Genomic DNA, 15,995 nt, shown 5'->3' with positions numbered 1-15,995 from the left:
ATAACTCAATCATTACTTCAAAGTAAGTACCCTTAATTAGTACGTCATAAATTAATATGCTTAAAGAAAGTGGAGGCTATTAAAGAGAAAGTAACTACTATGATTAATGACACGGTTAGGCATAAATATCATGTGGGAATTTAAAAGGAATATGAGCTCTTCTAAGGGTTTTAAAGTCATACGTTAATTAAGTAATTAAGACAACCATTATTCATGGGAATATGGCCTGATCTATATTAAAGAAGGCAATTTTCATAACAACTTGAGCCATTTTAAAAGACAAGTAAGGTCTGTTTAATTTACACTCTGTAAAACTGAACTGTATCAATTAAGTTCAAGTAAAAGTAATGTTTATCTAGAAGTTATCTCAAAAAACAGTTAGTGGAAGGGAAAAAATCTTGTGACCAAAGCCTATTCCTAACATATAGGCTGAATATTCTTGCAAATATACTGAAACCTGAATATCAACACATACAACGAAGCATCATCCTAGCAGCTGTCACTCTTGATCAACAAGAGAACAGTCATGGATGACTATGACAGAATCCTATCAACCTTTTTATTCAGCTTTTCTGAAGTTTACTTATATGTTTTATGAGAGAGAGACAGACTGACAGACACTCTTGACAGGGTGTCCCCACACCATAATCCCATCTGGCTCTCAGTCCTCCAGTCAGCAGGATGGCAGACATGTCCACGGATGTACCATGCACGTTCAGATCAGCCTGGGACGCAAACCCAGGGTCCCCACATGACTGAGTATCACACGGTGACCCGCTACAGCCTGCATCCCTGTAGCCGGGCCTCCACTGACCGACTGTGTCATCGCAAAAGAGTACGGGGCTGTCTGTTTCCTTCAGGAATAATCTTGGTGGCATAAGTCATTTATATAAAATTTATGAACAAGATGCCATCCTCGGGGGCCAGCAGGTGGTGTGGTGGTTAAATGCTGGCCTCACATGGCCGACCCTGGTTCAAGGCCTGGACTCAGCCCCTAGAAAATCACACCGCGAGTGTGTGCACCCAAAATCCCCGAGACGAGAATGGAGGAAAAGGGGCTGTACCGTGACCATCGAGGCAGAGTGTTTTCAGCACTCCAGAACACGCCCCTGTGTTTCCCTCCCAGGAGTTACCTGACCTCTAGCAGCACAGTTTGGTTTTGCTGCTTCTTGACCATCACACACAAGTTATCACACGACATACACACATTCATGTCTGGCTCCTTTGGCTGAACATTAAGTCCATGAAATCCATCTCTGCTGGTATATGTACTGGTAGTTTATTCTTTTTAACTGCCAAGAATGTGTCCCAATTTAAATACCATTTTACTATTGATGGACATTTGGGTTGTTTCTAGTTTGGGCTATTATGAATTAATCTACTGTTAACAAATTCTGTATTTTTTTGTGTAGATATTTGCATTACATGCATTTTTCTTGAATACAACTGCAGGGTCACTAAGCTGCCATATATTTATTTAGCTTTAGTAGGTTCTATCTAATAGCATTTCTCCTGAAATATTAATGAGAAAATAAATAACTTCAACATACAGAATAAGTTTAATTATCCCTTCTTTTATATCATGCATATTGAAAGTTATACAGCCTCAAGTGTAATGACCCCATTTCAGCTCAAATATCAGATTCACCTGGGAAATCTTGTTAAAACTGCTTCCTCGATGCGCCTACCCTCTGCGAAACAAAATTCTATTGACCAGTAAGGGTCAAAAACTACAGCTTCCTGAATTTTATTATCAGCAATGAACATATAAATTCAATGAATGGGCTGAAGAGGTATTTCCTAAGAAAACTAACAATGTTGGGGAAATGCAAAGTATTGTTATTTTATCTCATTTGAATTTATTCAAATTATTTTCAACTAGAAGTGAAAACTAAATCGGGTGTTTTATTCATGACTTTTTTTATTGCTTTTTTCCTCTCTATGTTTGTAATAAAACATTCTCAATTAAATATGTCAACCATTACATTTAAAGAAAATTAGCAAATTCAACCTTATAGCAAAAATCTTAAAACAAAAAAAGAAAAAGAAAAGAAAGAAAGAAAAGAAAGAAAGAAGGAATTGCAGCAAAAATCACACCAGCACATGTGCGTGTATACCCAAAGTCCCAGGAGGAGAATGGAGGACAAGGAATTGCAGCATGGCCATCCGCCCTGGGGGGTTATTTCTCACTTTCCCTCTTTCTGTCTCTGTCTCTCACTGGCGGGCGCACAAGCCCTATCGCAAAAAAATCTTAAAAAAGACTTACTTAGGAAAAGAGCATCAGAGAATGATTACACTGGAGCAGAAAATTTACAACACCATGTAAGAAGGCCCGTTTTCAAAGGGGAGAAGATAAGCATGACACCATGAAAAAGAGTCCTGGCCCAGCATCAGTTATACACACTAATGTACAGGCCAAATGGTGACATCATTAAGATGCAAGTCCAGTGCCCAGCAGGCAGATGAGAGAGGGTCTAAAATAGATTCCTCTTGCCTGAAAGAGATACTAAAACAAAATGAGTACCAGCAATTTGCCTGATATTTTAAGTATGATTAAAAAGTATAGCTCCCCGGGAACCAGCAGTTAGCGTAATGGCTATGTCGCTGGACTCCCACGTAGTCGACCGCGGTTCGTGTCCCGGACCCGATGGCTTAAAACTCACGCCGGGCGCGTGTGCGTGCGTGCCCAAGATCCCGAGAGGAGAATGGAGGAGAAGGGATTGCGGCATGACCATCCCCCCTGGGGGGTGATTTCTCGCTTTCTGTCTCTATGTCTCTCTCTGTCTGTCTGGCGAGCGCACGCGCCCTACAGTGAAAATCTCTCCAAAAAAAAAAAAAAGTATAGCTCCCTTTCTAAACTGCCCAAGGAGTATGCTGTCATTCTATGGTCCCACTTCTTTTTTATCTTAATTTTTGCTAAAAGGAATGTGCACTCACCAAAGAGAGACAGAAAGAAAAAGGGAAAGTTGGAACATACCCCAAAGGGGGAATAGCCACGCCACCATTCCTTCTTCTCCATTCTCTTCTTGGAATTTCGGGCATACATGCACACACGTATGTCCAGAATGCTTTGTAAGCTTTGGGTTCTGGGTCTTAAACTGTGTAGTCGGCCATGTGGGATCCAGCCACCTAAACCACCATGCCACCTGCTGGCCCTTGTGGTTCCATTTCTTTTCTTTTTTTAAATCTATGCATCCATTGCTTCCATCAAAGTGACTATGCACCAACAGGGTCCCACTCCCAGCTTCAGCCAGCCCTAGTGCATGGGGACATGTGCCTGGCATGCACAAGGAGGTCCCTAGACATGAACCCAGAACCTTCCCATGTAGGCCAGCCTCACAGAGCACTGTGGTACTGCTACACCACCATCAGTTCTCTTATGTGGCTCCATCTCTTAAGCGAAAAAGGTCTCCCCTTTCCTTTCACCTAGTGTGTTGGCTTTAGAAATTGTAGTCTCCTTTATGAGTGCCATCGATAAGTTAAATGGACCTGTCAACAAGTGCTGATGCCTTCTTGAAAACAAGCAATAGCTATTCCCCAACTGATCACCTTTTCCACCCCAAATATTCATATTCATGCAACCATGAAAGTTCTTGATATTTTTAATATACCTCTTGAAGACCAAAATGAAGCTTCAAATTCAACATTTCCGTCATCCTCAATGATTCCAAGTCACAATTTTTTTAAAAAGCTTGTTCTTTGCTTTTAATCAGTAAATCCCCCCAAGAGTCCAAGCACCAAAACATTCACGTAAACTATTTTAACTTTATGTATTTATTAATAGAAGAGATAAACTGATTCGGTAAGGTGATCAATCAATTTTCAATTACATTTGACATCCCAATAAGACAGAGCTTGTACTTTCAACTGACATTAGTCACCAAATAAGGGAATCCATACTTTATTTTTTTAAAAGAATTATTTTATTTAACTTTTTAAAATTTTAATTTGATTAGAGAGGGACAGAGTGTGTGTGAGAGAGAGACAGAGAGAGAGAAGGAAAGTGAGAAAGCAAGCCGCCAGGTCCAGGATTCGAACTGCACTCGACCATGTGGGAGTCCAGTGCCCTTAACCACCACGTTACCTACCAGCCCAAGGAGTCCATACTTAAGAATTCCACAAACCCCCAGAGTATGTAAATTAGCACCATTCTTCACTTATGAAAGCAATATTTTTTCTTTCAATAACAATTTACCTAGACATTCTATGCAGTTTCAATTTAAAAAGAATGTATTTAAAATCCAATGAATGACTACACTTAACCAAAGAATGGCAATGAGACAGGGTTATGAGTGGACTTTTACATGGAACGTGTTTTTATAAAAGATACCCAGTCAGAATAAACAGGGTTATCTTTCTTTACAGACTTACCTTTAAAATACTCAGCACATAATACAGAGCCCAGAGTTAGACTCACGATTCCGATTTCATTGATAAAGATCCGCTATCTAGTGATATTACAACAAACTGCTACAGCTAACATAGGAAAGCGCAAGCTCTAAGCATGAAGTTTAGCTCGTACATTATTTCACACCATGTACTTACTACATCAAACTTCTGAGTGATGTTCCCTTGGACGTCAAGTAAATAAACCTTGCCATAATGTGTGCCCAGGGCCAAAAACTGCAAGGAGAATAGAGAAGCCGGTTAATGACTGGACTGCTAATACACAAGGAGTAAGAACACCCAGATGCTTCATGGGTAAACGAGCCGGACCCAACATCTCCGAAGGTATGCGTTCCTTGGAGAAGGCTTGCTCCCAGCGTTGGGGAAATAAGAGAACAGGGCTTACTTTACTGTGTCAGCAGGAGCTGGCTGTCAGAATGACTCACGAGGGTCGCATCTACTGACAACTCACGGTGTGTGTGCAGTCTGTACACAATGCCTGTCGGACTGAGGCAGTGAATTAAAAATGCGGCCGTGAAAGCATGGCCAACCTACAGTTGGACTCAAAGCCAGAAGGGAAAGATTAACAAACTCCCTGAATGTATGGCAAATGTGTAAATCTGTGCTACCATTTAAGTTTGACGCATGTATGCACGCAAACAACAAAATGCTATTTTTTTGGAATGGAAAATCCATGCCATATTGAAAAATAAAAACCTCAAATATGCTGCCAGCTAGCTTAGGGATGCCTCTATAAAAGTTAATGTGTAATACTGAATATAAATGTTTATATTCTAATGCAAAAAGAAATCCTTTTCTGTCACAAAATAACTGTTGAGCTACATATTCATTTTAAAAGTAAAACCCGAACTCCCACTGTTTCTTTAATTCTTTGAACTAAAGCTAAACAAACCAGAAGAAACTTTGGGACTCCCTGAAATATGACATGAGGATTTTCTGCCCTGTTATTTCTTTAAGCATTACTCAAGTAGTCCAAAATTCTGTGTATTTCATTGCACATGAGCATGCTTCATTGCAACCTATAATGAAATGCTCAAATTTACAGGCACTACTAAGCATTTCACTCAAGCAGCACATCTTTAAAAAATAACCTTACAGAAAGTCAAGATTTAAAAGGATTTATCAAAATGGAATTGCTTAAAATGAAATTTCAGTTCAGGCACTTAAAATATGAGGCCACATTAAAGAGGAGCCACAAAGAGAGAAAGAAGGGGTTCATTAGAGATTCATCCCCTACAATGCCTTTCACTCCTGCAAGGTTGCCTTTTTTCAGGAAGAAAAAAGTCCCCCGGGTAAAAAAATCAATACTGGTTAATAAAACATCAGGTGTGCAGACATAACTAGGTATGACGATTCCGCCGCACAGGCCCGCCTGAATGCACCAGGTGCCATGGCGATTAGTCATCCGGGCAGACAGCGAGCCTGGTGAAAACAGGATGCTGGGCCTGCCAGGGAAGGGGGAAGAGGAAATCTGGGGGGAAATTAGCCTGAATATTTAAACCAAATAGCAGTGTTTCCTCCAAAGAAAACATTCTGACCAGAAATTCGGGGATTATGTGGTTGCAGTTTTGTCTCTACAGTGACATTCTGACAATATTTAAATAGAAAAACACCTAATGAAGAAACAAACGATACTCTACTCTGAGGCTTGCCACAGTAAAACAATGGGTCTTAAAAGCTCACTGCACCCCAAGTATCTCGCAGTATTGATTCTCCTCATAAATACTGTATTTACTTTGTTAGAAAACTAAGGGAGCTTGGATCCTTAAAATGCTTTAACAATGAGTGTCATTCTCCCAAACCTCTGCAAAAGCCCTTCTGGACTACTAATTATATTTTATTTTATGGAGGTTTTAAAGGTTTTATACAAAGTACTTTAAGCCAATATTAATTCTTTACTTTTTTTAAAAAACTTACAAGTTTCACTCATCTAATATTCAAAACAGAAAGGGAAAATCAATTATTTTTACTTTATTATTTTAACCTAAAACTATTATTATTTTAGAACATTTTCTCCTAAGAATTATTTTATTTAACTTTATTTATTTATTTTAATTTGACCAGAGAGGGACGGAGTGAGCGAGTGAGCAAGAGAGAGGGAAAGTGAGAAAGCAAGCTGCCAGGTCCGAGACTCAAACCACGGTTGGCCATAGAGTCCAACACCCTTAAACACCACACCACCTGCTGGTCCCTCGAACTTTTTTTTTAACTAAATGATTTTTATGACAAGTTACCCTTTGTGCAGAAAAACATTTCATCATTTGGATGAACCACTGCTAATGCTTTCAGAAATAAGAAACTGTGTCTCTTTCAAAAAGATATTAATAAGCCAATCGCATTTAACTACTAAAATTATATATGAGTCATATTTTCATTTGCTAATGCGTTTTTTTTTTTTTTTTTTTTTGGAGAGGTTTTCGCCATAGGGCACGTGAGCTCGCCAGACAGACATAGAGAAAGCGAGAAATCATCCTCCGGGGGGATGGCCACGCCACAATCCCTTCTCCTCCATTCTCCTCTCAGGATCTTGGGCACGCACGCACACGTGCCCGGCGTGAGTTTTCAGCCACTGGGTCCGATGCAAACCACGGTTGACTACATGGGAGTCCAGCGACATAGCCATTATGCTAACTGCTGGTCCCCAATTGCTAATGCTTTTGACTAACATAAAATAACAGCAAAAATTAAAAATTGGCCATAAACGTGACAAAACATGAGTTAAAAATTTGCAAATTTTACTCTCCTCCTGGCCATTGAAAGCCTTTAAACTTCCTAATTATTGAGTTTGGTTTGTTTCCTATTTTTTCTTTTTTAACCTTGAAGTCCTTAAAATTCACAATGGGAAAAAAATAAATACCATTTCATTAGCTTCTTTCATGTTTAATTACAAGAAGCTTAACTCATTTTATAAACTATCAGATTGGTCATGCTAGTCTTGCTAATCCACTGAGCCTAATGGCTTCTACTTTGAGCAACTGGACTTGATGTAAGCGAATGAGTAGAAGACGAGGAAGCACTGCTCCGGAGCTTACAAAGGAAATGCAGCACATTTAAATCTGCTTGGCTTCGTAAGGCCACCTGTCTGCCACATAGTATTTGTTGTTGTTGAAGTTTATTTATTTCTTCCATGAGAAAGAGAGGGGCACCCCCAGTAGGGCCAACTTGGTCTGCAATGATATTAAACCTTGATCTCTAGGCAGGCAAACTTCATTTCATTCGCTCGGTAGTTCATTCAACAAACACACAAAAACACTGTAATATGCTTAGACAATGACCAAGTGTGACTTAAAGGGCTACAGTATAATGAGAAAGATCAATATAAACATTGATTAATTGCAATTAAACTTAAAAGAGTATGTTTAAAATGGAAGTATCTCTAAGACCCTACAAAACAGAAGAGTTGTCATTGTGCTAAACTTGGAAGGAGGAATTAGAAAATAGTGAGGGAGACGTGGCAGGCAGCGGTGAAGACGATTTTTGGCAGAATAGATACAAACTGCTTAAAGGTGTCACAAAAAAACAGGACAAAGTCAGGAAATTTTAAGCAGTTTTAAAGGGTGAAAGATCGGACTGGTGCCCAGGGGAGGACAGGTGATAAGGCTGATGTGCTGGCTAATACGAGGCAGGTGGTCATTCACGGAGAGTGGGATGGTAGGAGAGCAGAAGCAAGCAGGGGCGAGGGTCCCAACCATTCAGACATCAGAACGCCAAGAAAAGAAAGGAGGGTGACATGATCAGGCCAGAACTTCTGGAAGATTAATTTAGTGAAAGTGTTATGAATAGAATAGAGTGAAAGTAAATCTGAAATAAAATAAATTCGTTCACATTATTTGCTGTAGTTCCGAGGACACAGGTTAAGTGCCTGAACCAACAGAAGCAATGTGCCCAGGGCCGAGTGGACGCGAGCAAGTGGGATGGGGCAAGGTCCAAGCACAGGGCTGCTGTGAGTGGGATGACCACGTGCTGCTGCCAGAGCACCGCACTTAGGACAAAAAGGGGCAGAGGGCCAATGATACACAGGAGGCAAGATCTCGCAGAATGTGGTCAGCACTTACTGACCACGTTACTGTATCTAAGAGGTGACGGAAATCGTACAGAGGTTTTTAAAACCTATAATTCAGCATATCATTCAGCCAACCAGGTAGCAGATGGGTTTAAAGTGGAAAAACCAGTGGCACACGAGATTCCATTTCCCAAGCACAGACAGGAGAAGATATGGACCTAAGCTAGAGCATAAGTAGCCAGAACGTCACCAGAACTCAGGGGACAGCTGGATGGAAGGGGAGGAGGAGCCACCTTCGGCTCAGGTGACAAAGGAGATGGGGTTGATACCAAATGGGACAGAGATCAAAAAAATCAATGCAAATGTACAGGGAAAAGAAGAGTTCATTGTGGATATGCTGCAGTTCAGGTAAAAATGAAACCAGAGGTGGGGATGTTGAGGAGATGTCTAAGTATGCATGTAGTTCTGGTGAGGGACAGGGAGCAGGTGGTCTTAGAAATCACGAAATTCACGGGAACCAGCAGTTAGCGTAATGGCTATATCGCTGGACTCCCACATAGTCGACCGTGGTTCGCGTCCCGGACCCGGTGGCTTAAACTCACGCTGGGCGCATATGCGTGCGTGCCCAAGATCCCGAGAGGAGAATGGAGGAGAAGGGATTATGGTGTGACCATCCCCTCTGGGGGGGGCGTTTTCTCGCTTTCTGTCTCTATGTCTCTCTCTGTCTGGCTGGCTAGTGCACGCACCATATAGCAAAAAACTCTCCAAAAAATTAAAAAAAAAAAAATCATAAAATTCAAAACTAACACAAAGTACAAACTATAAAATGTGGGCGATGGGGATCAGGGGTTGGTTTAATGGCTATGTCACTGGACTCCCAGGTAGTTAACTGCGGTCTCGGACCCAGTGACTTAACCTCGTGCAGGGCACATGAGGTGCGTGCCCAAGATCCAGAGAGGAGAATGGAGGAGCAGGGATTGCAGCATGGCCATCCCCCTAGGGGGTGATTTCTCACTTTCTGTCTCTCTGTCTCTCTCTGTCTGGTGAGTGCACATGCCCTATAGCAAAAACCTCTCAAAAAAAAAAAAATGTGGGTGATAGACCAAAACTTAGGAAAACCAACATGCAAGCAAAAGAAGGAAGTAATGACAGCGAAAAAAACCAGAAGGGAATGTCACATATAATCAAGAAAATAAGAAGAGGATTATGTCATGATCAAGAAGTTTTAAGGAGAAAGGTGTGAACCACAGTTTAAAATCAGAAGTCCATCAGCTGATGAACAGAAAGACAAAACGTAGCTATGTCTGTGCACCGGAATACTATTCAGCAATGAAAAAGAATGAAGATGCTGTTATAAAAGTACCTCAAAAATAGGGAGTGAGGACCAGCAGTTAGTGTAATGGCTATGTCGCTGCACTCCCACGTAGTCGACTGCGGTTCGAGTCCCGGACCCAGTGGCTTAAACTCACACCAGGCGTGTGTGCATGTGTGCCCAAGATCCCAAGAGGAGAATGGAGGAGAAGGGATTGCGGCGCGGCCATCCCCCCTGGGGGGTGATCTCTCGCTTTCTGTCTGTCTGTCTCTCTCTCTCTGTCTCTCTCTTTCTCCTCTTTCTCTCTCTGTCTGGCAAGCGCACATGCCCTAGAGCAAAAACTTCTCCAAAAAAAGAAGAAAAAATAAAAAACAGGGAGTGAAAGAAGCCCAGTACAAGAGATCAAATGATGCCTGATTTCACTTACACAAAAATCTCCGAGACTGGCAAATGCATAACAACAGCAAGCACAACGGAGGTGACCTGGGGCTCGTGATAGGTATGTTTCATGAGAGTGTATCTCAAGGAGAAAAAGGAGGTAATGAGATGACGTAGAGAACAAATACGGACAACGAGGCCCTTGAACAGGAGGAAGAAAACCTGCTGTGGGTGAGGAAGAGTGTGGATTCAGCCAGGATGGGAAAGGGCTCAGGAACTGAGGCTGATCACACATGAGGGGTGCGATTTTCTTTTCTTTTTTTTTAATTTGCCAGAGGGCATGTACACACACCAGAGACAGACAGGGAAGGGGAGGAGAAAGTACTTCCACCATGGGGCATAGTTATGCCACAATTCCTTCTCCTTCATTTCTTCCTCTTTTGGGGTTTGAATGTATACCCAAATGCACCTGGCATGTTTTTCAGGGCACCAGGTTCAGGAGTTGAACTGCGTAGTTGGCAGCCACCTTACCTACCAAGCCACAGGCTGGCTATTAAATAGAAATAGATTTTAGGGACTAGCAGTTGGTGTAATGGCTATGTTGCTGGACTCCCACGTAGTCGACTGTGGTTCGAGTCCCAGACCTGGTGGCTTGAAACTCACGCCAGTCGCATATGCATGTATGCACAGGATCCCAAGAGGAGAATGGAGGAGGAGAAGGGATTGCAGTGTGGCCATCCCCCCAGGAGGGTGATTTCTCGCTTTCTGTCTGTCTCTGTCTGGTGAGCGCACACGCCCTATGGCAAAAACCTCTCAAAAAAAAAAAAAAAAAAGAAATAGATTTTAAATAGAAACAATATGGTCCTCTGAGCCAGCAGGTAGTGTGCTGGCTAAGGCACTGGACGTCCACACGGCCATCTTCTCAGTTAAAGTGCTGGATCTGGTAGCTTGAAAATTACACCAGGCACATGTGTACGTGTGCCCACAATACCAGGAGGAAAATGAAGGAGAAGACATTATGGAATCACTAGCCCCCTAGGGGGTGGTTTCTCATTTCCCTCTCACTGTCTCTCCCTGTCTCTCTGGCCAGTGCACACGTCTTAAGGCATAAAAATTTTTAAAAAAAACAAACAAAAAAAACGAACAGGGGGTAGTGTTGAGGACTAAAGAGATGAAGGAAAAATAAATCATAGCAATTTTTAGTGACAAACTTAGTGAGATGTGTGAATCTGCACCAGCACTTGGCTCCCTGGGCATAGAGCAGTGATTCAGAGCCTACTCCCAGGCTCAGTGGGAAGCAAGGAGCAATGGTTGATGGTTGAGACTGTCTGGCTGCAACATTCTATGACTGGGAAAAGGTACTATTTAGCACTTATCCTAGACTCAGAAAGTTCACAGAGCTTTTTTACTGCAAGAACCCAGAGGTGGAATATATTAATTCATTTGTGCAATAATCAGGGTCATTTCTACTGATTGCTAATACTTTCAGTGTAATCTCTTGATTCCTTTATGAAAGCACTGAGCTGCACTGTTTTTAATCTAACACATTTCTAATCTAATCCTATGAAGAATCAAATGACAGAGTTTCCAGGAACCACTTTATAATAAATCTTTTATATCAACCACTGTCTAAACGCTACTGGAAACACCCTTGGAGTGTGTTGTATTAAGGTATGTGCGTATCGTACACATACATAAAAGTGTTGAAGTTTTACACTTGGGGTTGTCTTGTTTTTCGTTGGTGGGGAATAAAAGAGTGGTGGGGAGACACTCACTGTAAAGAACTACCAAGACTCCAAAGCACAAACTTATAAGAGAAATACCTTACAGAAAGATGCTCTCAAAGTGCCACCTTACCTTGTCATGAACTGTCATGCAGCTAGCTGCATCCTTCTGCAGGATTCCAGTCACCCCGTTGGAAAGTCTTTCATATTTCAGTTTGGGCTCCTCTTCACTCTCTTCTTCCTACACAAAAAGCAGAGAAAAATGACAGCCATCATGGATTTACTTGTTTTGAAAGACTCAAAGAACACTTCCTAAGAGAAAACCAAAGATAGTTCCCTCAATGATTGTCAATAACTACAATTATAGTTAAAGGTTAAGATCTTCATGAGCCATTTTGCCAACTGGGTTTATGAACTGCTACAACTTTACCAGAAGAATAAGTTCAAAAGTTGAAAGCAGAAGAATACAGACTTACTATTGTATTATCACTAACTTTGTAGGTTCACTTCATGTTCAATCTTACTGTATGGTACAATATCAGGAGATAGTCTTAATCCTCATAAGCAGAGAATAAAGTTAGTAATCAATATTGGCTATAAATACCATGAATTAATACATTGACAATTATTACAATAATAATTCAGAAGGAAAGGTTTTATTTCACTACCTCAATAAGCAATGAAAAACAAAGTTCATATATTGAAACCTTATACCATAAAGCAAGACAAAATAGAAGTTCACAAAATAATCTACTTTTTTTCTTTTTTTTTTTTTTTTTTTTTTTTTTTGGGGGGGTTTTTAAGGTACTATTTAGCACTTATCCTAGACTCAGAAAGTTCACAGAGCTTTTTTACTGCAAGAACCCAGAGGTGGAATATATTAATTCATTTGTGCAATAATCAGGGTCATTTCTACTGATTGCTAATACTTTCAGTGTAATCTCTTGATTCCTTTATGAAAGCACTGAGCTGCACTGTTTTTAATCTAACACATTTCTAATCTAATCCTATGAAGAATCAAATGACAGAGTTTCCAGGAACCACTTTATAATAAATCTTTTATATCAACCACTGTCTAAACGCTACTGGAAACACCCTTGGAGTGTGTTGTATTAAGGTATGTGCGTATCGTACACATACATAAAAGTGTTGAAGTTTTACACTTGGGGTTGTCTTGTTTTTCGTTGGTGGGGAATAAAAGAGTGGTGGGGAGACACTCACTGTAAAGAACTACCAAGACTCCAAAGCACAAACTTATAAGAGAAATACCTTACAGAAAGATGCTCTCAAAGTGCCACCTTACCTTGTCATGAACTGTCATGCAGCTAGCTGCATCCTTCTGCAGGATTCCAGTCACCCCGTTGGAAAGTCTTTCATATTTCAGTTTGGGCTCCTCTTCACTCTCTTCTTCCTACACAAAAAGCAGAGAAAAATGACAGCCATCATGGATTTACTTGTTTTGAAAGACTCAAAGAACACTTCCTAAGAGAAAACCAAAGATAGTTCCCTCAATGATTGTCAATAACTACAATTATAGTTAAAGGTTAAGATCTTCATGAGCCATTTTGCCAACTGGGTTTATGAACTGCTACAACTTTACCAGAAGAATAAGTTCAAAAGTTGAAAGCAGAAGAATACAGACTTACTATTGTATTATCACTAACTTTGTAGGTTCACTTCATGTTCAATCTTACTGTATGGTACAATATCAGGAGATAGTCTTAATCCTCATAAGCAGAGAATAAAGTTAGTAATCAATATTGGCTATAAATACCATGAATTAATACATTGACAATTATTACAATAATAATTCAGAAGGAAAGGTTTTATTTCACTACCTCAATAAGCAATGAAAAACAAAGTTCATATATTGAAACCTTATACCATAAAGCAAGACAAAATAGAAGTTCACAAAATAATCTACTTTTTTTCTTTTCTTTTTTTTTTTTTTTTTGGAGAGGTTTTTGCTATAGGGTGTGTGCATTTGCCAGCCAGACAGAGAGAAACAGAGAGACAGAAAGCGAGAAATCACCCCCCGGGGGGATGGCCACACCGCAATCCCTTCTCCTCCATTCTCCTCTCGGGATCTTGGGCACGCATGCAAACACGCCTGGCGTGAGTTTTAAGCCACCGGGTCCGGGACTCGAACCGAGGTTGACTACGTGGGAGTCCAGCGATATAGCCATTACGCTAACCGCTGGTCCCAAAAATAATCTACTCATTGGCACTTCTTTCAAAAACAATTGTATAGTCTTTGTCCTCCAGCTAATATTAGAGTAGCCTGAAGTGCATCAGTGCTCTCATCCAACTCAACGAGATATACAAGGACTGCCCTAAAAAGGCATGAAAGGCCTGCTGAGGAATCTGAACTAGAAAGGTCAAGAGTTCATGATGAGAAATACAAAACCTGAATAGACAAGTAATAGTCAATGAGTTCAAATGAGGAATAAAGTTTCCTAACAATGAAAAACTCAAGACCAGAAAGTTTTACTGCTGACTTCTGCAATACTTTTTTAAAGAAGAGCTAATTTCAATTCTTATATTATTTCAAAAAACTGAAGTGGTAGCAGCTTTCGCAAATTCATTCTATAAGACTACCATTACCCTGACACAAAACCAGACAAGACACAACAAAAACAAAAACTATAGACCAATCTCCCTAATGAACACTGATACAAAAACCCTCATCAAAATACTAGCAAATTAACTCCAAGGGCAAATCATAAAGATGAGACACCATGACCAAGTTGGTTTCATTTCAGGAATGCAAGGATGGCTCAATGTATGCAAATCTATAAAAATGATATGCCACAGCCACATGCTGAAGGCAAAAAGCAATATGATTGTCTCAGTAGATGTGGGGGAAAGCATTAGACAAAATTCAACCTGTCTTTACCATGAAAACACTCAAAAAAAAAAAGAAAAGAAAAGAAAATCAAGACTAAAGACATGTGACTCAATATCCATAGCTGATATACTGAATGGGGAAGAGATGAAAGCTTTTTCTCTAAGAACTGGAACAAGAAAAGAAGGCCCACTTTCACTGCTCTTATTCAACACAGCACTGAAGTTCAGAGCAAACAGGCAATAAAAAGAAAGGGCATCCAAACTGGAAAGAAGGAGGTCATACTGTCCCTGTATGCGGGTGATAAGCTTTTATTAAAAAAGAAAAAAAAAAAAACCTCTAAAGATTCCACCACAAAAAAGGACTTAGAACTAGCTCACTAAAGTTGTGGGATACAAAATCAACATAAAAACATTTATAGTGCTTTTATGCACCAATAATGAAACAGCTAAAAAAAGAAATTAAAAAAACAATGCCAAATGGGGATTTTGGGATTTGTAAATACAAAAGCTACAAAGAAAACAAAATGCCCTATAGCAAAAACCTCTAAAAAAAAAAAAAACAAAACAAAAAAACCCCTAAATCACTGATGAAAATAAATTGAAGACACACAAAAAATAGAAAGCCGGACCATATTCACTATAGGAAGAATCAATATTGTTAAAATGTCTATACTACTGGGGCTGGCAGATGGCATGGTGGTTAAGGACACTGGATTCTCACATTGTTGACCACAGTTCGAGTCCCACACCTGGTAGCTTGCTTTCTCACTTTTTCCCACCTCTTGCTCTACCCCTCTCTGGTCAAATTAGAAAATAAACAAATAAATAAAGTTAAATAAAACAATTCTTTAAAATAGAAAATGTCTAGCCAACTGAAGGCAGTCTACAGACTTGATGCAATACCTACCAGAATACCAAGGACATTCTACACAGAAATAGAAAAAAGAAATCATCAAATTTATACGGAATGGGGGGGGGCATCAGGTGGCATGGTGGTTAAGACACACTGGACTTCCACATGGCTTATTATAAAATATTGTGGGTGAATATGGTTAACAGTGATTCAGCATATACCTCAAGGGTACTTAAAGAGGACAGAAAATGTTCCCAGCACAAAGTTATAACAAATGGCTGAAATAACAGAGGCATTAAGAATCCTGATTTAATTGTCACACATTGTATTCAAGTACTGGAAGTCAAGGAGAAGTGAACTGGCATTCGACAGCCACTTCCTTCCTGCAGGCGTCTACCAAGCCTGGGTTTTGGACAAGGGCTGAGAACTCAGCCTGTGCTGGGAAGACGGCCATGGTCATGGGTAGGGAAA

The 15,995-nt window shown here is 40.3% G+C and overlaps 1 protein-coding gene across 2 annotated transcripts in view; it reads right to left on the bottom strand.

Moving 5' to 3' along the window:
- Positions 1-15,995, bottom strand: part of VPS41 (VPS41 subunit of HOPS complex) — a 190,384-nt gene that overhangs the window by 150,835 nt on the left and 23,554 nt on the right. Inside the window, exons 3-4 of one of the 2 annotated variants that reach the window (XM_014585758.2) lie at positions 13,128-13,235; positions 4,546-4,623 (exon numbers count right to left, since the gene is read on the bottom strand). In XM_014585758.2, the coding sequence (XP_014441244.1) occupies positions 4,546-4,623; positions 13,128-13,235 (186 nt within the window). Of the gene's footprint in view, positions 1-4,545; positions 4,624-11,957; positions 12,065-13,127; positions 13,236-15,995 lie in introns of those variants that run through there. The other variant, XM_027769762.1, reaches the window with a different exon arrangement.

The sequence above is a fragment of the Tupaia chinensis genome, unplaced genomic scaffold, assembly GCF_000334495.1.
Source record: "Tupaia chinensis unplaced genomic scaffold, TupChi_1.0 Scaffold000088_1, whole genome shotgun sequence".
Taxonomy (NCBI): domain Eukaryota; kingdom Metazoa; phylum Chordata; class Mammalia; order Scandentia; family Tupaiidae; genus Tupaia; species Tupaia belangeri.
Note: the sequence above shows the minus strand (reverse complement) of the source record. Positions and strands in the feature narration are given on the sequence as shown.